This window comes from Hyperolius riggenbachi, chromosome 1 (genome assembly GCF_040937935.1).
Source record: "Hyperolius riggenbachi isolate aHypRig1 chromosome 1, aHypRig1.pri, whole genome shotgun sequence".
Classification (NCBI taxonomy): domain Eukaryota; kingdom Metazoa; phylum Chordata; class Amphibia; order Anura; family Hyperoliidae; genus Hyperolius; species Hyperolius riggenbachi.
This window is the reverse complement of record NC_090646.1, coordinates 162750124-162772754: the sequence shown is the minus strand read 5'-3', so window position 1 is coordinate 162772754 and position 22631 is coordinate 162750124. Positions and strand designations below refer to the sequence as shown.

Below are 22631 nucleotides of genomic sequence, written 5' to 3'. Positions count from 1 at the left end.
ATTCTTCTTACGGTCCTCTTGTTCCAGCGCTGTTACCCCCATTAGAGTGATTCGACCCATTAGTCGAATACTGCTCTGTGATTCTTCGGGAGCCCTAGTGCTGCCAAAGACCAAAGACAAGCCTTTCCGTACTGAGCATGTGTGAGAGAGCTCTCGCGCATACGCAGTACGGAGCTGCCCATCTTCAGTGGCATTCAGGCTCCCAAAACCTCCTGTGGCAGCAGATTTAAATGGGGGTGACGGTGCTGGAATGAGTGGACAATAATTCTGGATGGAGCATTTGCCAAAATTAGATCTTGCTCCCAAAAAAGTTTGATACAAACTTACCCAGCAGAGATGATTTTTGATATGGAATCTGCTCTAATAACACGGCCATCAACATCCAATGAAAGAAAAGATGGAGTCCGGGGCTGGGGAGGAAAATATATTTGAGAGTTTGAGTGGTAAAGACAATCCCATTTCTTTACTGGGCTACAGGTTAATACCCAGTGTGAATTTACAGGCAGATGCTGGCCAACCTGTTCCTTATCACCTCTTACTTGATCTAGGCTTTTTCTTTCTTCACTGGCTTTATTAAAGCCTGTGTCACCTGCATTTGCTGTCATATGTGAGCGTTGCCTATGTGGCAGCAAATTCAGGCGGCACAGGCTTCAATAAAGTCAGGTAGGACACACAAAGTATGGATTGAGTAAGAGGCACACACACAGGGACAGGCCAGCACCTACCTGTAAACCTGTATATCAGCCGTGCCTAGCATGTTTTTCATTATCAGGGATTAAAGTCTCAGGGCGCCCATATATCAATAACAATACTGTGGGCCGATCAACCTTTCGATCTGATAATTTTATCGGATCAGAAGACAATCAATACCACAACATGGTCACCCAATTTATCTTTTTAGAAAAGGGATTAGGAACGCTACCACCACCGTTGCTTGTCCCAAGGGAGCAGGAACCACAAGTCTCAGAACATGCAGGCAAAAAAAGGGGGATATCCTGCTACACCAAGGGTGGGTATAAAAGTTTTCTTCCTTTATTAGCACATCAGTAGACACACAAAAAGCTGACGTGTAACGGAGCTCTGAAAGGCTCCTTAATCATAGCCAGCATATAAAAATTCAACACAGGTTTAAATAATCGGGTGCCCGCCCACATTGGGCATGGCTATCCCTCTTAAAGTGACATATACATTATCACATATAAAATGGCAGAGCCAATATACAAAAGTCAAAAGGTTAAAAACCAATGATGACATGGTCACACATCAAGATAAATAAACAGCTTGACAACAGACATAGGTTTAACAGACTATGAGATGTATGCTAAGATAGCAATAGACATTATATATTATGATAAATGGTATAGCATCAAAACAGGGAAAAAAAGGGGGAGAAGCTATATATAATGTCTATTACTATCTTAACATACATCTCATAGTCTGTTAAACCTATGTCTGTTGTCAAGCTGTTTATTTATCTTGATGTGTGACCATGTCATCATTGGTTTTTAACCTTTTGACTTTTGTATATTGGCTCTGCTATTTTATATGTGATAATGTATATGTCACTTTAAGAGGGATAGCCATGCCCAATGTGGGCAGGCACCCGATTATTTAACCTTCTGCCGCCCGCGTCACACCAGTAGGCGTGGCCGCGGCGGCAGCCCCAGGACCGCCTAACGCCAATTGGCGTAAAGTCCTGGGGCTCTATTTTGCATGAGATCGCGCGCATGGTGCGCGCGCATCTCATGCACGGAGGGCGGAGCTCCGCCCCGCCTTCAGTCTCCGAGCGGCTATTGCCGCTCGGGAGACTGTTAGACGGCGATCACGCCGTCTATTTACTTGGTGCAGCGCTGCGATGAGCAGCAGCGCTGCACTGGGGACAAGAGAGCGATTGGCTCTCATAGGCAGAAGCTTATGACAGCCGATCGCCATAATTGGCCGGCTGTGGGGAGGGAGGGAGGGAATACATTTAAAGAAACGGGTTTTTAGAAAAAAAAAACCAATAATATTTATTTAAAGAAAAATAAACATGGGGGGAGCGATCAGATCCCACCAACAGAGAGCTCTGTTGGTGGGGAGAAAAGGGGGGGGGGGAAATCACTTGTGTGCTGAGTTGTGCGGCCCTGCAGCTTGGCCTTAAAGCTGCAGTGGCCAATTTTGCTAAAAATGGCCTGGTCACTAGGGGGGTTTAGCCCTGCAGTCCTCAAGTGGTTAAACCTGTGTTGAATTTGTACATGCTGGCTATGATTAAGGAGCCTTTCAGAGCTCTGATACGTGTCAGCCTTTTGTGTGTCTACTGATGTGCTAATAAAGGAAGAAAATGTTTATACCCACCCTTGGTGTAGCAGGATATCCCCCTTTTTTTTGCCAATTTATCTTTTAATCGGTTTCTGGTCAAAATCAGCCAAAAGGGTCAATCAGGAATGCTGGAAAATCTGTGCACAGCATTAATGGTGTTCAATATTGCGACAAACTACGGACCCCCTGCTGCAGTTCTGCCAAATGTATATGTGTACCCCCCACGCCTGTGTGCAGTGTTGAAGGCTCACCTGTTGTGCTGGCGTGAATCATGGCCACCTCTGGTGCGTTACCATGAGCGTCTGTTCCATGTGGCACATGGTACAGGCACTTGTGGTGATCCCAGACACCACAGGAGGCCAGAATTTGCACTGCCATGAAACAGGTGAGCCTTCAACACTGCACATGGGGGGGCACATATACACTTGGGGGGACACCAGCTGGGGGTCCATCATTTGCCCCAATATCGAATGCCATTACCGCTGTGCACCCGATCCAGCGCTGAGCAGATGGGCATGGACACTCACACACACACACACACACACATACACACTTGGGGGTGGCAGCAGGACAATTTCAGCATGAAATCTATTGGAAATGTGATGGGCAGTGTATGTGCAGGCAATAGTTTCCTCTATGATCAGATTCTAATTAGAGTTGGGCCGAACGGTTCGCCGGCGAACGGGGTTCGCGCGAACTTAGGTGGTTCGCGTGCGGGTACCGCACGCGAACCTTTTGCGGAAGAAGTTCGGTTCGCCCCATAATGCACCTGAGGGTCAACTTTGACCCTCTACATCACAGTCAGCAGGCCCAGTGTAGCCAATTAGGCTACACTAGCCCCTGGAGCCCCACCCCCCCTTATATAAGGCAGGCAGCGGCGGCCATTACGGCCACTCGTGTGCCTGCATTAGTCAGAGTAGGGCGAGCTGCTGCAGACTGTCTCTCAGGGAAAGATTAGTTAGGCTTAACTTCTTCCTGGCTGCATACCTGTTCTGTTCAGTGAGCCCTCAGCCCACTGCATACCTGTACTGTGATCCTGCCACTGCATAGCTGTTCAGTGATCCTGCCACAGCATACCTGTTCTGTTCAGTGAGCCCTCAGCCCACTGCATACCTGTACTGTGATCCTGCCACTGCATAGCTGTTCAGTGATCCTGCCACAGCATACCTGTTCTGTTCAGTGAGCCCTCAGCCCACTGCATACCTGTACTGTGATCCTGCCACTGCATACCTGTTCAGTGATCCTGCCACAGCATACCTGTTCTGTTCAGTGAGCCCTCAGCCCACTGCATACCTGTACTGTGATCCTGCCACTGCATAGCTGTTCAGTGATCCTGCCACAGCATACCTGTTCTGTTCAGTGAGCCCTCAGCCCACTGCATACCTGTACTGTGATCCTGCCACTGCATAGCTGTTCAGTGATCCTGCCACAGCATACCTGTTCTGTTCAGTGAGCCCTCAGCCCACTGCATACCTGTACTGTGATCCTGCCACTGCATACCTGTTCAGTGATCCTGCCACAGCATACCTGTTCTGTTCAGTGAGCCCTCAGCCCACTGCATACCTGTACTGTGATCCTGCCACTGCATAGCTGTTCAGTGATCCTGCCACAGCATACCTGTTCTGTTCAGTGAGCCCTCAGCCCACTGCATACCTGTACTGTGATCCTGCCACTGCATAGCTGTTCAGTGATCCTGCCACAGCATACCTGTTCTGTTCAGTGAGCCCTCAGCCCACTGCATACCTGTACTGTGATCCTGCCACTGCATACCTGTTCAGTGATCCTGCCACAGCATACCTGTTCTGTTCAGTGAGCCCTCAGCCCACTGCATACCTGTACTGTGATCCTGCCACTGCATAGCTGTTCAGTGATCCTGCCACAGCATACCTGTTCTGTTCAGTGAGCCCTCAGCCCACTGCATACCTGTACTGTGATCCTGCCACTGCATACCTGTTCAGTGATCCTGCCACAGCATACCTGTTCTGTTCAGTGAGCCCTCAGCCCACTGCATACCTGTACTGTGATCCTGCCACTGCATACCTGTTCAGTGATCCTGCCACAGCATACCTGTTCTGTTCAGTGAGCCCTCAGCCCACTGCATACCTGTACTGTGATCCTGCCACTGCATAGCTGTTCAGTGATCCTGCCACAGCATACCTGTTCTGTTCAGTGAGCCCTCAGCCCACTGCATACCTGTACTGTGATCCTGCCACTGCATACCTGTTCAGTGATCCTGCCACAGCATACCTGTTCTGTTCAGTGAGCCCTCAGCCCACTGCATACCTGTACTGTGATACTGCCACTGCATACCTGTTCAGTGATCCTGCCACAGCATACCTGTTCTGTTCAGTGAGCCCTCAGCCCACTGCATACCTGTACTGTGATCCTGCCACTGCATACCTGTTCAGTGATCCTGCCACAGCATACCTGTTCTGTTCAGTGAGCCCTCAGCCCACTGCATACCTGTACTGTGATCCTGCCACTGCATAGCTGTTCAGTGATCCTGCCACAGCATACCTGTTCTGTTCAGTGAGCCCTCAGCCCACTGCATACCTGTACTGTGATCCTGCCACTGCATAGCTGTTCAGTGATCCTGCCACAGCATACCTGTTCTGTTCAGTGAGCCCCCAGCCCACTGCATACCTGTACTGTGATCCTGCCACTGCATACCTGTTCAGTGATCCTGCCACAGCATACCTGTTCTGTTCAGTGAGCCCTCAGCCCACTGCATACCTGTACTGTGATCCTGCCACTGCATACCTGTTCAGTGATTCTGCCACAGCATACCTGTTCTGTTCAGTGAGCCCTCAGCCCACTGCATACCTGTACTGTGATCCTGCCACTGCATAGCTGTTCAGTGATCCTGCCACAGCATACCTGTTCTGTTCAGTGAGCCCTCAGCCCACTGCATACCTGTACTGTGATCCTGCCACTGCATACCTGTTCAGTGATCCTGCCACAGCATACCTGTTCTGTTCAGTGAGCCCTCAGCCCACTGCATACCTGTACTGTGATCCTGCCACTGCATACCTGTTCAGTGATCCTGCCACAGCATACCTGTTCTGTTCAGTGAGCCCCCAGCCCACTGCATACCTGTACTGTGATCCTGCCACTGCATACCTGTTCAGTGATCCTGCCACAGCATACCTGTTCTGTTCAGTGAGCCCTCAGCCCACTGCATACCTGTACTGTGATCCTGCCACTGCATAGCTGTTCAGTGATCCTGCCACAGCATACCTGTTCTGTTCAGTGAGCCCTCAGCCCACTGCATACCTGTACTGTGATCCTGCCACTGCATACCTGTTCAGTGATCCTGCCACTGTATACCTGTTCTGTGAACCCGCCACTGTATACCTGTTCTGTTCAGTGGACCCGCCACTGTATACCTGTTCTGTGAACCCGCCACTGTATACCTGTTCTGTTCAGTGGACCCGCCACTGTATACCTGTTCTGTGAACCCGCCACTGTATACCTGTTCTGTTCAGTGGACCCGCCACTGTATACCTGTTCTGTGAACCCGCCACTGTATACCTGTTCTGTTCAGTGGACCTGCCACTGTATACCTGTTTAGTGAACACGCCACTGCATACCTGTTGTGTTCAGTGAACCTGCCACTGCATACCTGTTCTGTGAACCCGCCACTGTATACCTGTTCTGTTCAGTGGACCCGCCACTGTATACCTGTTCTGTGAACCCGCCACTGTATACCTGTTCTGTTCAGTGGACCTGCCACTGTATACCTGTTTAGTGAACACGCCACTGCATACCTGTTGTGTTCAGTGAACCTGCCACTGCATACCTGTTCTGTGAACCCGCCACTGTATACCTGTTCTGTTCAGTGGACCCGCCACTGTATACCTGTTCTGTTCAGTGGACCTGCCACTGTATACCTGTTCTGTTCAGTGGACCTGCCACTGTATACCTGTTTAGTGAACACGCCACTGCATACCTGTTGTGTTCAGTGAACCCGCCACTGTATACCTGTACTGTTCAGTGAACCCACCGCATCAGTGCGCATACCTGTGCAGTTAAGTGAACCCACCTACCTACGTGAGTGCACGCAGTGTGATATACCACTCCGTGCATACCCGATATGGACAAAACAGGTAGAGGAAGAGGAAGAGGTAGTGGCAGAGGCAGAGGAAGGCCACCCGGCAGGTCTGCGCGAGGTCGTGTAAATGTAATTTCGTGTGGACCTGGCCCACAGTACAGTGCTCGGAAGAAGGCACGTCCCATCACCTCCCAAGATTGTCAGGACGTGGTTGAGTATTTAGCGACACAGAACACCTCATCTTGCTCAGCCACCAGCGCTACTACTAGCACCACTTCCGCTGCATTTGACACTTCGCAAGAATTATTTAGTGGTGGTGAAATCACTGATGCACAGCCATTGTTACAGCCAGATGAATTTTCACCAGCTCATATGTCTGCATTACGCGACAACACTATGGATGTAACGTGTAAGGAGGATGAAGGACCTACACATTTGGATTTTTCTGAGGCAAGCGAAGCTGGGCAGGATGATTACGATGATGACGATGATAGGGATCCTCTGTATGTTCCCAATAGAGGAGATGAAGAGGGGGACAGTTCAGAGGGGGAGTCAGAGAGTAGTAGGAGGATAGAAGTTGCTGAAAGAAGCTGGGGCAGCTCTTCGTCAGAAACAGCTGGTGGCAGAGTCCGGCACCATGTATCGCCAGATTCGCCACCTATGTACAGCCAGCCAACTTGCCCTTCAGCATCAGCTGCTGAGGTGCCCACATCCCAGGGTGGCTCAGCGGTGTGGACATTTTTTAATGTGTGTGCCTCAGATCGGACCAAAGCCATCTGTTCGCTCTGCCAACAAAAATTGAGCCGTGGAAAGGCCAACACTCACGTAGGGACAAGTGCCTTACGAAGGCACCTGCAGAAAAGGCACAAACAGCAATGGGATGGCCACCTGAGCAAAAGCAGCAGCAGCACACAAAAGCAAAGTCACCCTCCTTCTCCTCTTCCTCCTTCAGGTGCATCATCTGCTTATGCCGCTCTCTCCCTTGCACCTTCACAGGCACCCTCCTCCACTCCGCCTCTGCCCTTGAGCGGTTCCTGCTCCTCTGCCCACAGCAGCAGTCAGGTGTCCGTGAAGGAAATGTTTGAGCGGAAGAAGCCACTTTTGGCCAGTCACCCCCTTGCCCGGCGTCTGACAGCTGGCGTGGCGGAACTGTTAGCTCGCCAGCTGTTACCATACCGGCTGGTGGACTCTGAGGCCTTCCGTAAATTTGTGGCCATCGGAACACCGCAGTGGAAGATGCCAGGCCGCACTTATTTTTCCAGAAAGGCCATACCCCAACTGCACCGTGAAGTTGAGAGGCAAGTGGTGTCATCTCTTGCGAAGAGCGTTGGGTCAAGGGTACACCTGACCACGGATGCCTGGTCTGCCAAGCACGGGCAGGGCCGCTACATTACCTACACAGCCCATTGGGTGAACCTGGTGGTGAACGATGGCAAGCAGAAAGCGGCGGACCAAATTGTGACACCTCCACGGCTTGCAGGCAGGCCTCCTGCCACCTCCTCTCCTCCTGCTACATGCTCTTCGCTGTCCTCCTCCTCCTCCTTGGCTGAGTGGCAGTTCTCCTCTCCAGCTACACAGCCCCAGCTCCGCAGGGCCTATGCTGCATGCCAGGTACGACGGTGTCACGCCATCTTAGACATGGCTTGTCTCAAAGCGGAGAGTCACACTGGAGCAGCTCTCCTGGCTGCTCTTAAGAAACAGGTGGATGAGTGGCTGACCCCGCACCACCTGGAGATAGGCAACGTGGTGTGCGACAACGGCAGCAATCTGCTTGCCGCTTTGCATATGGGGAAGCTGACACACATACCCTGCATGGCACATGTCATGAATCTGGTGGTTCAAAGATTTGTGGCAAAGTACCCTGGCTTAGCGGATGTCCTGAAGCAGGCCAGGAAGTTCTGTGGGCATTTGAGGCGCTCTTACACAGCCATGGCACGATTTGCAGAAATTCAGCGTAAAAACAACATGCCGGTGAGACGCCTCATTTGCGATAGCCCCACTCGCTGGAACTCGACCCTCCTCATGTTCTCCCGCCTGCTAGAACAGAAGAAAGCCGTCACCCAGTACCTCTACAACTGGAGTAGAACGAAACAGTCTGGGAAGATGGGGATGTTCTGGCCCGACAACTGGACAATGATGAAAAATGCATGCAGGCTCATGCGGCCGTTTGAGGAGGTGACCAACCTGGTGAGCCGCAGTGAGGGCACCATCAGCGACTTAATTCCCTACGCGTACTTCTTGGAGCGTGCTGTGCGTAGAGTGGCGGATGAAGCTGCGAATGAGCGTGACCAGGAACCGTTACGGCAGGAACAGGCATGGGACCAATTTTCATCAGACCCAGCTGTTTCCTCAACACCTGCGGCAGCACAGAGGGGGGAGGAGGAGGAAGAAGAGAGGTCATGTGCAGAAGATGAGTCAGACTCAGAGGATGATGAGCAAGGTGTTTCTTTGGGGGAGGAGGAGGAGGAGGAGGGGACAGCGGCAGGAGAACAACCGCAGCAGGCGTCGCAGGGGGCTTGTGCTGCGCAACCTTCCCGTGGTATTGTTCGCGGCTGGGGGGAGGAGGTTGACTTACCTGACGTCACTGAGGAAGAGCAAGAGGAGATGGAGGGTACTGGATCCGACTTTGTGCAGATGTCGTCTTTTATGCTGTCCTGCCTGTTGAGGGACCCCCGTATAAAAAACCTCAAGGGGAATGAGCTGTACTGGGTGGCCACACTACTAGACCCTCGGTACAGGCACAAAGTGGCGGACCTGTTACCAACTCACCGGAAGGTGGAAAGGATGCAGCACATGCAGAACCAGCTGTCAACTATGCTTTACAATGCCTTTAAGGGTGATGTGACGGCACAACGCCAGCAAGGTACCACTGCCACTAATCCTCCTCCCGTGTCCACGCAGTCAAAGACAGGACGCTCCAGCGATCTCATGGTGATGTCGGACATGCGGACGTTCTTTAGTCCAACGCCTCGCCGTAGCCCTTCCGGATCCACCCTCCACCAACGCCTGGAACGGCAGGTAGCCGACTACCTGGCCTTAAGTGTGGATGTAGACACTGCTGTGAACAGCGATGAGGAACCCTTGAACTACTGGGTGCGCAGGCTTGACCTGTGGCCAGAGCTGTCCCAATTTGCCATCCAACTTCTCTCCTGCCCTGCCGCAAGCGTCCTCTCAGAAAGGACCTTCAGCGCAGCTGGAGGCATTGTCACAGAGAAGAGAAGTCGCCTAAGTCACAAAAGTGTTAAGTACCTCACCTTTATAAAAATGAATGAGGCATGGATCCCGGAGGGCTGCTGCCCGCCCCAAGACTAAGTCAGTCCCCGCACATACAGCATCTCTGCCTGCACGCCGTGTGACTGGCTGCCTGGCCTGCCCCAAGAAGACTAAGTCGCTCCCAGTCCCTCCACACAGCATGTCTGCCTGCAGGCCGCTTCACTACCTTCTCCGCCACCACCAACAGGGTCCGGGACTCCAGGCGGATTGCTGAATTTTTTAGGCCGCTGCTAGCAGCGGCCGCTGTAATAATTTTTCGGGTGCGTGTACATGACTGCCTAATTTTTCTGGCTGCACTGCGGGCAGCTGCAACAACAAAAGAAAAGGCATGAACATGCGCCCATTCCCCTTCGTGATCATTACCTTGCCGTGGTGAAGGGGCTTGCGTATCACAATGGAGCAATGACCGGCGCCTAGATGAGTGTCTCGGGGGGCACACCCACGATAATAAGGTCGTTGCCTCATTGTGGTCAGACCAAATTTGATCAGCTGGACAGTCACTGTTCTGTCATTCAGCTACATCAGCCAGGTGACTGACCATATGGGCTGTAAAGCCACCAAAACCTGCACTCTCGCCATGGTGCGCACCAGTCCAGCACGGCCGTCACTACACAAACAGCTGTTTGCGGTGCGTTACACGATGAGTTTGGTGCGTCAGTGTGAAGCAGTACCTTAATTACACTACCTGATTGATGTATACACATGCAAGATGTTTGAAAGCACTTTAGGCCTGTCATTTAACATTCAATGTGATTTCTGCCCTTAAAACGCTGCTTTGCGTCAAATCCAGATTTTTCCCGGGGACTTTTGGCATGTATCCCACTCCGCCATCCCCCCCTCCAGGTGTTAGACCCCTTGAAACATCTTTTCCATCACTTTTGTGGCCAGCATAATTAATTTTTTTTTTCAAAGTTCGCATCCCCATTGAAGTCTATTGCGGTTCGCGAACTTTAACGCGAACCGAACCTTTCGCGAAAGTTCGCGAACCCGGTTCGCGAACCGAAAATCGGAGGTTCGGCCCAACTCTAATTCTAATGGTCGATCCGATGGCACATCAAGTGATGTATGACAACCTTAACTTGTTTAATGGGACTGATAAAGTTCTATTCCTAGAAGCATACTAAAAGATCACCTGAACCTGTTTGGCTAGAGTTAGGTGCAAACAGTGGCGTAACTAAGGAGCTGTGGGCCCCGATGCAAGTTTTACAATGGGGCCGCCCATGCACTCTATACATAACAATTGATACGGAGCACCAAAACCTGCCAATGGCAACTACAGTGTTAAAGGTGCAAGAAGGGGACGGGGAACAGTTTGTTAATGATTACCACTGTTCAAAGTATCTATAGACGGGATAATTATGAGCACAGGACCAATAGAGAGCTAATACTGTAGTTGAGGGAGGGCCCTTCAGGGCCCCGATGCGGTCGCAACCTCTGCACCTCCTATTGCTATGCCCCTGGATGCAAATAATAAAAGCCGGCACAATAAAAAAAAAAACCCTACCTTGTTGTACTGATGAAAATAATAGGGGTCATCCTCTACAATAATAAAATCGTAATGACGTGCCATCTGTTAATAGAGAATGATAGATTAACCGACATCTATTTTGAATTTATATATCTTCAGTTCTGAATTTGTAAATATTACAATTATGTATTTCATTGTCTACTACCTGGTATATTTCAATCTTGCGCTCGGCAGTCAATGTGGAGCCGGTAGGATTCCCTCCATTTGGAACAGTGTATAGAACTTTTGGTGATCTCTTTTTAGGATTTTTAGCATCCTCTGGTTGCCATCTGGAGAGAATATCTTTAAGAGCCTGAGGTATAATACCATGCTGGTCCGTGGGGACACCAATCAGATTACATCCCAGTATCCGTATCTGCAGTTAAAAAGGAAAATACATTTACGGCTTATGATCTTCCAAGGTTAAGTAAATATGCATAGGCTTATTTAAGCTAATCTCACCTATTATTATTTTTAGTATCTATATACAGTAGTGCCGACATCTTCCACAGCGCTGTACAGAGTATATTGTCCTGTCACTTAAATGTCCCTCATAAGGGGGTTACAATCTGATCCCTAACATCATCAGTCATATGCCTATTTATGTATCATGTAGTGCATGTATCATAGTCTAGGGCCAATTTGGGGGAAAGCCAATTAACTTATCTGTATGTTTTTGGGATGTGGGAGGAATCCAGAGTACCCGGAGGAAACCCATGCAGACACTGGGAGAACATACTGTACAAACTCCTTGCAGGTAGTGCCCTTTGCCCTGGCTGGGATTCAAACAGGGGACCCAGCACTGCAAGGCAAGAGCACTAACCACTAGGCAACCGTGCTGCCCGCCTATTACTATGGTTAAATAAAAATTCAGCATTATGGAACAGTCTCGTTCACTTAAGTTTTTAATACATGCTGATATCAATTGGGAATCTGGCTGTGGTGTATGGGCAGCTGACAGATCTCTCTCCGATCAGATTCGATCAGAGAAAGAGATTTGTCTTGTGGTTGAATCTGCCCATCATCGCTAGATGTATGGCCACCTGAAAGCAAACTTTTTAATAAGTCAGGAGATAAAAATATATTGTTTTTCATTAAAGCTTGAAGGGCAATATTTAAATATTTCACACAATCCAGTGCCCAGAAGAAGCTATCATCATCGTTAGCACAGCAGGGTGCGAGAAGAAACTCCATTTACACACTGACTCCATGAGGAATACCATTTTCAATAACAGATATACTGTTTTCAGTCTCACTTCAGAGTATATTCTAAGCAAAGGAAAAACAACATTCAAAGATGAATTGTAACAGCTGGTAAACTAGAGAAAATGTTCTTATATGGCACATTCTGGAAATCTAATTTAATCATTTTTAAAATAAATGACCACAGTTTTAATTATATTTGTGATCCCAACTATTTGGAATATTAAGATTGAAACGCATCAAACATTGATCATTCAATGACAGAAACAGAACTTGTCTTGCCGTTTACTTACAGAGCATCACATAGAAAATGAATACTTACCAATGCTGTAGCTCCAAAGTAGGTTGGTGCGTTCACCAGGACGTTATCTCCAGGCCTAAGGATCATTTCTAATGCCTAAAAAAGAGAATATTAATTTCAGTTGTAAAATATTTTTAATTAAATAGGTAACATCGGGTAAAATTAGATAGGTAGATAGGTCAAAGGGGGCTGTTCTTGGGCAGACCAACAGTCTGGCTTGGTCAGACCAGTAGGGGCAGGAGACCAGGGTTCAAATCTTGGATCTGCCTATTCAGTAAGCCAGCACCTATTCAATAAGGAGAGCTTGGGCAAAAGTACTCTGGTCTGATGAATCCAACTAATTGTTTGGCCATAATGACCACTGTCAGGCTAGGTTTCCACTGCTGCGAATCCAGGCCAATTCCCCGCCCACAAATTCGGAGGGATTTCAGCAGCCTATAGAAAGAAGTGTATGTAAGCCATCTGAATTCGTGGGCGAGGAAAAAATCTGCCCTGCAGCATAATTTGGTGCGGGACTGTCCAAATCCCATAGCCACGCATAGCGCGACTAGAGGGATACGGCTGTGAGAGGCAGCAGCTGTGCCGGCATCGCGTCTCACAAGACACATGTCGGCGCACAAGTGGAAACCTAGCCTTACGTGTTGAGAAAAACAAAGAGAATTGAAAGCCAAATAATAAAAAAATAATAATAAAAAGACACTAAAATCAAAATACATTTTAACAAAAAATAAAGTATTGGGGGAATCCAGATACATAAGTGTGACTTTAAAGAGTGTGATGTGTGCGTCTGCGTGTGAGTGGACATAGAGCTATATTTTTTGCCAGGAGTTGTAGTTTTTCATTTTTCTGCAGTGCTATGGATGTATTCGATGGGAAGTTCACCTACACTATACAAACCTCTTTTGATATAACCTAGATAAAAACAAAAAAAACACACTAGATACTGCAACTTACTTTAGACAGGCCCTCCATGCTTCCCATGGTGACGCACAGCTCCATTTGCCCTTCGTCAGGACTGTATGAAAGTGTTGGTGGATTGTGCAATTTTTTTTGAAAGTCTTTCAGCCAGGAGACTAATTCAGGAATTCTGTAAGAATGATACTATCATGAGAATTGTCTTGGCACAAAAATGTTTTTATATACAACAGAAGTGCCTGTATTATCAAAATCTTTTCCATGGATACATACAGCCAATTCCCATTGTCCAGGCCGGTAACACTGCACATGTCATGTTTGACAAGCGGCAGCATTACCCAATGGCAAAACATTGTCTCTAGTCCCTCTGAGCTCGGCCAACGATGCAACTCCATGGGGGGGACCGCCTGTCCATCGCCTATGCTGAGCACTATCAAGCGCCCAGCCGGTGAATGGGAGAAGCTGTAAGGTGGTCGATTTACCGCCTGTCAGCAGCTTGTGGGAAAGAGGCCTAAAGAATGTCTCTTTGGTAATCATCAGCAAAATGCCTTTAATAATGAATTAGCGATACTTGCTAGTTCTGCAAAATATTTTGTAGCCATCACTTGGGAGCAGACTATCTTTCCTGAAATTTCTATGTTCTCTTTTTGAAAATTTTAAGTAGAAAAGTCAGCTCCTGCTATTTGAGGTTAATTGATAAAATGATGAAGCATTGAAAAGACCGGAGGAACTGCTCAGTGTTAAACAGCTGGGATTCGCTAATCATGTAGTACAATATCAGTGACATTCATTTCTCACTACACAGAGATATGAATAGTTTTTCGGTGGACATAAAACCATATTTATTACCGCTAGTAATCTCACACCCCTAACAGCAATAAAATGTCCATTGCACCATTCTCCCTCCAATATTAATAAAAGGCACTATTAAATTCCTCCTCCAGCAATAATAAAATCCTGCTTATAACCCACTCTGGAGAAGGATATAAAACCCCCAGCTAGCTACCGATGTAATCAAAGAAAAACTCTAAGATATGCTGAATAAAACAATTTGCTCTTTGAATACTGTTTTCACTGCTTTTATTATGCTCTGAAAGATGGCTGAAGACAAGTAAGGTGCAATCCTAGAAAGACATACCATAGAATTTTTTCTTTCCCTATACCCTCTGTTTTGAAAGCACTGATAAGCTTTTTCACTTATATATCCTTTTTTGTTTAAATCTAACCATTCTGTCTTTCGTTATAACTGCAAAGTAATCTGCTTTATTTACTATTTCCAGGCTTATTCAAATGATTTGGCCAGTTGGCAAGCCATAGTGTGAAAGGACAAAATATTTTAAGAGACTTGCAGTACATTTCAAATGCTCAATCCATTTATTTTTCATGGGGTTCTCCTTAACTAGCCCCCCCAACTCACCTTAAAGTGAATGGGAACCGCATTTAAAAAAAAATGAAGCAAATACTTACCTAAGGAGAGGGAAGGCTCTGGGTCATATAGAGCCTTCTGTCTCCTCTCTTGGTGCCCTCTATCCTGTGCTGGCTCCCCCCCATTTCAATCCCCCGCCGAAGGGGTATTTGGAAGTCTTCGGGAGCCGTGTCCTCCCAAAGACGTGCTGCGGCTCCATACTGCACAGGCGTGAGCGTGCAAGAGAGCGTGCTTGCGCAGGCGCAGTACAGGGCCGCCCTTCTTCAGGAGCACTCGGGCTCCCTGAAGACTTCTGAAGCCTCCTTCGGTCGGGTAAAGCAGTATTTGACTAAATTAGTCAAATACTGCTACCGGGCAAGCCAGCACTGGAACGACAGGACCAGGAGAGGAGCCGGAAGGCTCTATAGGACCCAGAGCCTTCCCTCTCCTTGGGTAAGTATCTATCTCATTTTTTTAAATGCGGTTCCCATTCACAAAAAGGGGCAGAAATAACATCAAATGCTTAAGGCTCAGTTCCCACATGCAACATTTGCAAAACTGGATGATAAGTGCCCGCTCCATCGCACCTCCACCCTGTCCGTTTTATATTCCCCTCACTCATCTGTCCATCCATCTGCTCCATCTTATTCGTGATCGCTGATACTCATGTGTCCCCCAGTTCTGACACTTCTGAGAAGAGGATAGCAGGAGCATGAGGCTCTCCATAGGATAGCAATACACCAATTCTCCCTAGCAACAGGAAGAATTTTCATTGATGCAGCATGAACCAATAAGAATCCTCCCTGTTGATTAGGATTTCCATTGGTCTTTTGTAACCAAATGGGGATCTTCATGCATAACGTCGGTGATTGAAGCGGACACAGCGAACAGTCTAGTGAGAAGGGGTCATCAGATTGTTACCTAGGTCTTCCACTTTCACAAAATTGAACTGTGAGTCACTCACTTAGTTCAGGTCCTTCAACATTAAATTCCATTAAACCTTTTCACCTGCTGATGTCCCTGAGATAAGTCTACATAGTCTATTTCTTGGCCCAACTGTCAAGCAGCACCGATAATCTTAGAAAGTGGGAGAGCCCAAGTATAGCCTACCTCCCCTTGCTTTTTGTCACATAATAAGCATGAAAACCTGAGAAAAACTTCAGAAAGAAAGCTACAATGGCACGGCTTTTCACTTGATCACATTTTCTATAAATAGATAGCAGCAAATCAAGATTTGATTTTCATTTGTCTTGACTTAGGAAGAAAATAAGCAGTACCGGTAAATTATTTGCTGTGTAGCAAAATAATTTGCTGCATAAATAACCTATAAGAATAGAAAATTCACTTATCAATAAAAATGGGCACTATGACATATTACTGTGTTGTTATTTAAGCTAAGAACGGGCATTACCCAGGAGCTTCAGAGTATTGCAGTGCTCTCTTCATTAAATGCTGCCCAATCTCAATGTCCGTCCCATCATTCAGTGTAATGCTGGCATCTTTGAAAGGGAATGTATCTGGATTTGGATGCGCCTCTACAAATGATACCACTGATGATGATGATGAGCTCATTAACAGATCATCTGCAAAAAAAAAAAAAATATTTCAATACACATAAAAATGACTTATTTTTTCAACCTCTTAAAGTGTACCTAAAGCCAAGTAAAGAAAATAAGTTTCACTTACAGTATCTAGGGCTTCTACCAGCACCCTGTACCGGTCCTGTGCCCTCGCTAGTCCTCGACGATCCTCCGCTCTACTGCCGCGGCTTAGTTTCGGTTTAGCCAACCTAGAGTCAGTGGGCCACCTGCGCAGCCCTTGCCACACATATCTTTATTCGCGCCTGCGCCTGCGCATCTCCCACATCCATACTTTTCTTTCACAGAACCATATCCTCATCACATGTTGAGATTACTGTAGCACTCTTTTGTGTGGCCTACTGGTGAACCAACTGGCACCACTTTAGACCATCCTAAAGAACCACTGTCATGAAAATCTAAAAATTTTAAAATGCGTTCTAAATTACTTTTCTCCTATGTTGCTGTCACTTACAGTAAGTTGTAGAAATCTGACATTACAGACATGTTTTGGGCTAGTCCATCTCTCCATAAGGGAATCTCAGCACAGCCTTTATTCTTTATAAAGACACTTCCTGAAAAACATTTGTACAAAAATGCTGGCCAGCCTGCCTGCTTACCGTAGACTTTTTGGGTAGTTGGACAAAGCAGCTACCATTCACTAAGTTCTTTTGAAAATAAAGAAAATCCTGAGAAACCCCCCATGAGGAGATGGGCGAGTCCAAAACATGTCGGTACTGTCAGATTCCTATTACCTACTGTAAGTGACAGCAAAATCGAAGAAAAGTAATTTGTGACTCATTTTACTCTGAAAGAAACACACTTTTTATTTGTACATGTTTACATATATTTTAAACGCTGTTGTATTCAGCTTTCTCTCACTCCTCAAATGCCACTACCCTCCACTTCCGACTGTTGCAAAAACAAACAAACAAAAAAGCGAAAAACAGTTCAAACTTCTAACACTAACCTTTCAAGCCCTCTATAATATTGCCCCTTCATACATTAATGAACTAACTTCCAAATACCACCCAAATTATAATCTGCACTCTGGAAATGAACTTCTACTCTCGTCCCCTCTAATCACTTCCTCAAAAACCACATTTAGGACCCATTCACATCAGAGTAATTAGCGGGCGATTCCTTTTTACAGAACTAGTGCTATTCTACCCTATGACGGTTATCTCAATGCCACGATTGGCGCCGATCGCAGGCGTTGTGTGATTAGCGGGAATCGCACAACGCATTATATGCAGCATTTTTTGTCGCAATTGTGGAGCGATCACGGTGCAGTGCCTAATAAAACGCTGATCGTGATCGCTCTGAATCGCAGAAGTGTCCAGTGATTGTACTGCACGTTTCAGATGTGAACGGGGCCTGAAGACTTTTAATGAGCTGCTCCTCTCCTTTGAAAGCCCTCTTGCAGGAAACTTGCTACAGATCAGATCACGCTTCCTCTCTTAGAAAATCCAGCAAATGTGTATGGTAGGTTTGTGACCGATCAGAGCAAGGGTCTTTGGTATGATGCATGTAACAGCTTCCCTCTACCTTACAAAATTTCACTTATTTCCAGATAGCCTCATGAATTACACCAACCCTGGGGGCGTTTACAGCGTCCTGGCGCCAGGGCTTTTCGACGCAGGGTGAGCCGAATGACGGCTCACCCTGCTGTCGCAGAAATTCAGGTGTGTGTGTATGTGTGTTAAATACTATTCTCCCTCCGAGTCATCCCAACTCAGAGGGAGAAGTAATTGGAGGTTTGGCAAACGCCAAATCCCCAAATTACCCTGTGCATGGGGCGTGACTATAGCATTACTGCTATAGCCATGCCTCGCTTCGGCACTGTGTGGTCTCGCAACAGGTACCAAAAAGCCCTACTTCGCCCTGGGGTAGGGGGGGAGGAGGTGATACCAGGGTGCAGTGTGGGTTAGGGGGCCTCGATTCTTTGTCCCCATCCCAAATGAATGGGGTAAGGAGGGATCAGTATACATTGCTTCCAGTGCGTGGTCAGATATTTTCTCTTCACAGCACAGTCCGGTTTGCAGCCACACAGCTCCAAATGGCTCCTGGATGAACTGGCACATAACATTCAACATTTAGGAATGCTCAGGATGAAAGGCATACAGAAGGATGTGGCTGCACACTAGACTGTGCTGTGTAGCAAGAAGAACCAACCTGAGACAGCGCTGGAGGCAGGTAACGTACACTGCTCCCTACACTACTCTGCTATCTGGAGTGCACAAAGGTTACCAATTTCTAATAGAATCAAGAAGACATGGGCACAAAGGAAACCTATCACTAGTAGCTTTGGTCTGGGAAAGCATCCAGGTTCTCCTGAGAGGCTCAGGAATTTCTAGTTATGGGCCCTCAACCAAACTACAGTTCCTCAGCCCTACTGATAATATTCTTCTGTTATCTCTGTAATCACCTCTTCTCATTGTCACATTAAGGAATTTTCTTGAATGTCTCCCCTCCACTAGAATTCCCTTCCACAAGCTATTTAGCATTATTCATCTCCCCTTGCCATCTTTAAGCACAACCATAAAAAAACAACTCTACCAAAAAGTATACAATCCTAGCCATTATAATCTAGTCACTGACTGCCACACCGCCACAATGTAGTCAGGTTCCTTCACCAACTGTTTCTCTTATGCTGGGAATACACGATTCGTTTTTGCCTTCGTTTAAACCTTCGTTTCGATTGTGCCTTTTGTCCTTCTCGATCCCGAAATAATCGAACATACGGTTAATATCACCACCCACGGTTTCGTTTTTTTTCCGATTCTGATGGTTTCGTTTTTCCAATGATCGAAGGCTGCAAAGAAACGAAACAAAAATCCCTTTTTACAGGGACGGACTAATCGATCTGAACAGCCATCAAGCCTACCAATGGCTCGATTAGATGGATAAAGAGAGATAATATCAAACATGTTCGATCACTAGTCGTTCGTTTTTGGGGTCTATTAATCGAAACTATAATGAGATTATGACTATTTTCACATACGTTTTCAACACTCGATTCGTTTACCGAACGAAACGAAGGCTAAAACGAAGGCAAAAACGAAACGTGTATTCCCAGCATTACTGTCTCATGAAAAACTAATACATTGTAAAAGCTAATTAAATAATAAAATATCTCTACATCCAAATTAGTTTTATGGATCACAATGCATTTCTTTGCAGCTAATCAATAAGCACATTTTCTTTTGTGCCAAGTGTGACGAATGAAGCAAATGCAAGCCTGGTTTGTAAATGGACTTGCTGGTAGTTACACGGTACTTATCCTGGGCGGGAGGTCATTGCTCATGAATTCACAACAGCCAGTCTGCTAACATATAATCTAAGCTGACTTAAGCAGTAACATATGCTAACATATGGAAATTGTAGGTGAAACATGTGCACTGCAAAGTACACCATCAGTCTTTTAACTACAGTATTTAATGCCATATGGGACATAAACATTTCATTTCTACCTAACTAGGTTATAGAATCTGGAGTCATATATTTATGTGTCATGTAGGACATGTTAGGTAATAAAAATACAGTGGGTCTTTAGTTATTACCAGGGCCGGAGCTACCATAGGAAAAAATGGGTAATTGCCCCAGGGCCCCAGAGCCTGTATGGGCCCCCAAGGTGTCCCTCCCCCATCTTAGCTGTTGCTCCCCAAGGACTCTGCAGAGTCTGTTAAGTTGTGAGGTGATTGGGGGAGGGTCAGCAGCCAGCTCAGGGGCCCAGGAGGGAAATTTGGCTGCAACAAATGGCTTCTAATGGCACTTTTTGGTCGGGGGTGCCTGATGGGGGCCCCCAGGCTAATTTTGCCCTAGGGCCCAATTGTTACTTGAACCGGCCCTGGTTATTACTACCATCTGTATCATAATCCAGCATATGCAGATCATATACTAGTAAATTACATTTTCTGCAATTCCTCACTCTCAAAATTCCTTGGTTTGCCAAGTGGCTGAGCTAGTTCACATCAGTATTGCCTTCCACCCTCGAAAGCTGGTCATAAACATATATATTGCCACCCAACGTTCCAAAACAATCGACTATCTTTCGAAAATCCAGAAGGAATCGTTTCCTACTAGATACAACACATTGATTTTTAATAGATTGCAGTTGGGATGGTCTTGGTCGATCTGCCCATACATTGCGAGATATATGGCCACCTTTTAAAGGACACCCGAAGTGAAGTGACATGATGAGATAGACATGGGTATGTACAGTGCCTAGCACACAAATAACTATACTATGTTCCTTTTTTTTACTTTCTCTGCCTGAAAGAGTTATAAATCAGGTATGCAAGCGACAATTTCTGTCCGGGTCGGACTACAGCGTAGTCCTCACTGATAAGGAATTGCAGCCATAAAACACTTTCCTGTAAGAAAATGGCTTCTGAGAGCAGAAAAGAGATAAAAAAAGGCAATAGTTCATAGATTTTAGCTCTGGCATACAATGAATGAATGTGTTATTAAGAAGAGGCCATGAAACGGCACAAACTTAAAGATTAGATTTAAATAAAAAATAAAACAGTGTAATAACGAAAAATGTCATTTTTAGGAGAAGGAGGATAGATACAATTGTTTATGTAATCATTTTTTTTACGCTTCGGATGTCCTTTAAAGGACGACTGAAGTAAGAGTGATATGGAGGTGAACATATTAATTTTCTTTTAAGCAATACCAGTTGCCTGGCTGTTCTGCTGATCCTCTGCCTCTCATATTTTTTGTCACAGTCCCTAAACAAGCATGCAGCATATCCGGTGTGTATGACATTATTTATTTATTATTACTACTGCAGCCAAATAGACCAGCAGGGCTTCCAGACAACTGGTATGGTTTAACAGGAAATAAATATGTCAGCCTCCATATTCTTCTCATTTCAGTTGCCCTTTACGTTACTTCATAGTATACTGTCTGGGTTTTCTAATAAAAGAGCCTAGTACTGCATGCATGCCTAGGAGCAGCCTATGTAATATGCTAAAGAAAAGGGAGTGTGTCCTTTCTCAAATACAGGAAGCTGAGCTCCTCCCAGATCACAATCAGGATGACACATGCCTTCGCTTTAATGTCTCTCCAGATTAAAATTCAATAGCCTTTATTTGCTTGATCTTTTTTGAATTAGATCCTGAAACTGCTGTCTGATTGTGGCAGATATCATAATTGCCATGCTTGCTAGCAGCAAACTGAAGATAATTAAAATAATAAGACTAGTAAAGGAATAGTTTTGTGGTGATCGGCGTATTGATATTTCATGGTACTGCACATTCTTTGCAACGTTTTCATTTTGTGCATGTGGGATGGTGTCAATCAATCCCTACTGCCTAACATCTTATGTTGAGCTTGGCTCATATATATATATATATATATATATATATATATATATATATATATATATATATATATATATATATATATATTTATATATATATATATTTTCTCCCTTTGGGGACCGACTGCTAACCCCCCTAAAAATAGAACGCGAGGTGGGTTTCTGCAATCAATATAAGACACAGAGGCACATTCTGCATACTATCACCAGTCTCGTACCCTCCCTCCCGCCTTTGTAAGCTTTCTCCAATCGGCTTATGGAGGCGGGTAGGGAAGGGACAGAGGCGGGGAGCTGCGCTATACAGGAAGCGGGGGAGCAGGGGTGAGTGGCAGCATCAATGTAAACAGCCAGCTAGCGACAATCTGTGTGTTGCTAGTGTGGCGGTTTTTAGGGGGAACAGCAGAGCATGGGAGCGGCTGGAGGCACAGTATAAGGACACAGAGGCTAGTGATAGTATGCAGAATGTGCCTCTGTGTCCTATATTGATTGCAGAAACCCACCTCGGGTTCTCTTTAACCACTTCAGCCTTCAGTCGTTTTCACTTTATGCATCCGAGCAATTTTCACCTCCCATTCATTAGCCTATAACTTTATCACTACTTATCACAATGAACTGATCTATATCTTGTTTTTTTCCGCCACCAATTAGGCTTTCTTTGGGGGGTACATTTTGCTAAGAGCCACTTTACTGTAAATGCATTTTAACAGGAAGAATAAGAAAAAAACGGAAAAAATTCATTATTTCTCAGTTTTCAGCCATTATAGTTTTAAAA

General features: G+C 46.3%; 1 protein-coding gene across 1 annotated transcript in view; it reads right to left on the bottom strand.

Moving 5' to 3' along the window:
* Positions 1-22631, bottom strand: part of LOC137563123 (kynurenine/alpha-aminoadipate aminotransferase, mitochondrial-like) — a 64820-nt gene that overhangs the window by 24575 nt on the left and 17614 nt on the right. The window contains exons 2-7 of the mRNA XM_068275236.1: positions 16365-16536; positions 13588-13720; positions 12655-12729; positions 11296-11505; positions 11127-11192; positions 328-410 (exon numbers count right to left, since the gene is read on the bottom strand). Of these exons, the coding sequence (XP_068131337.1) occupies positions 328-410; positions 11127-11192; positions 11296-11505; positions 12655-12729; positions 13588-13720; positions 16365-16536 (739 nt within the window). The remainder of the gene's footprint in view (positions 1-327; positions 411-11126; positions 11193-11295; positions 11506-12654; positions 12730-13587; positions 13721-16364; positions 16537-22631) is intronic.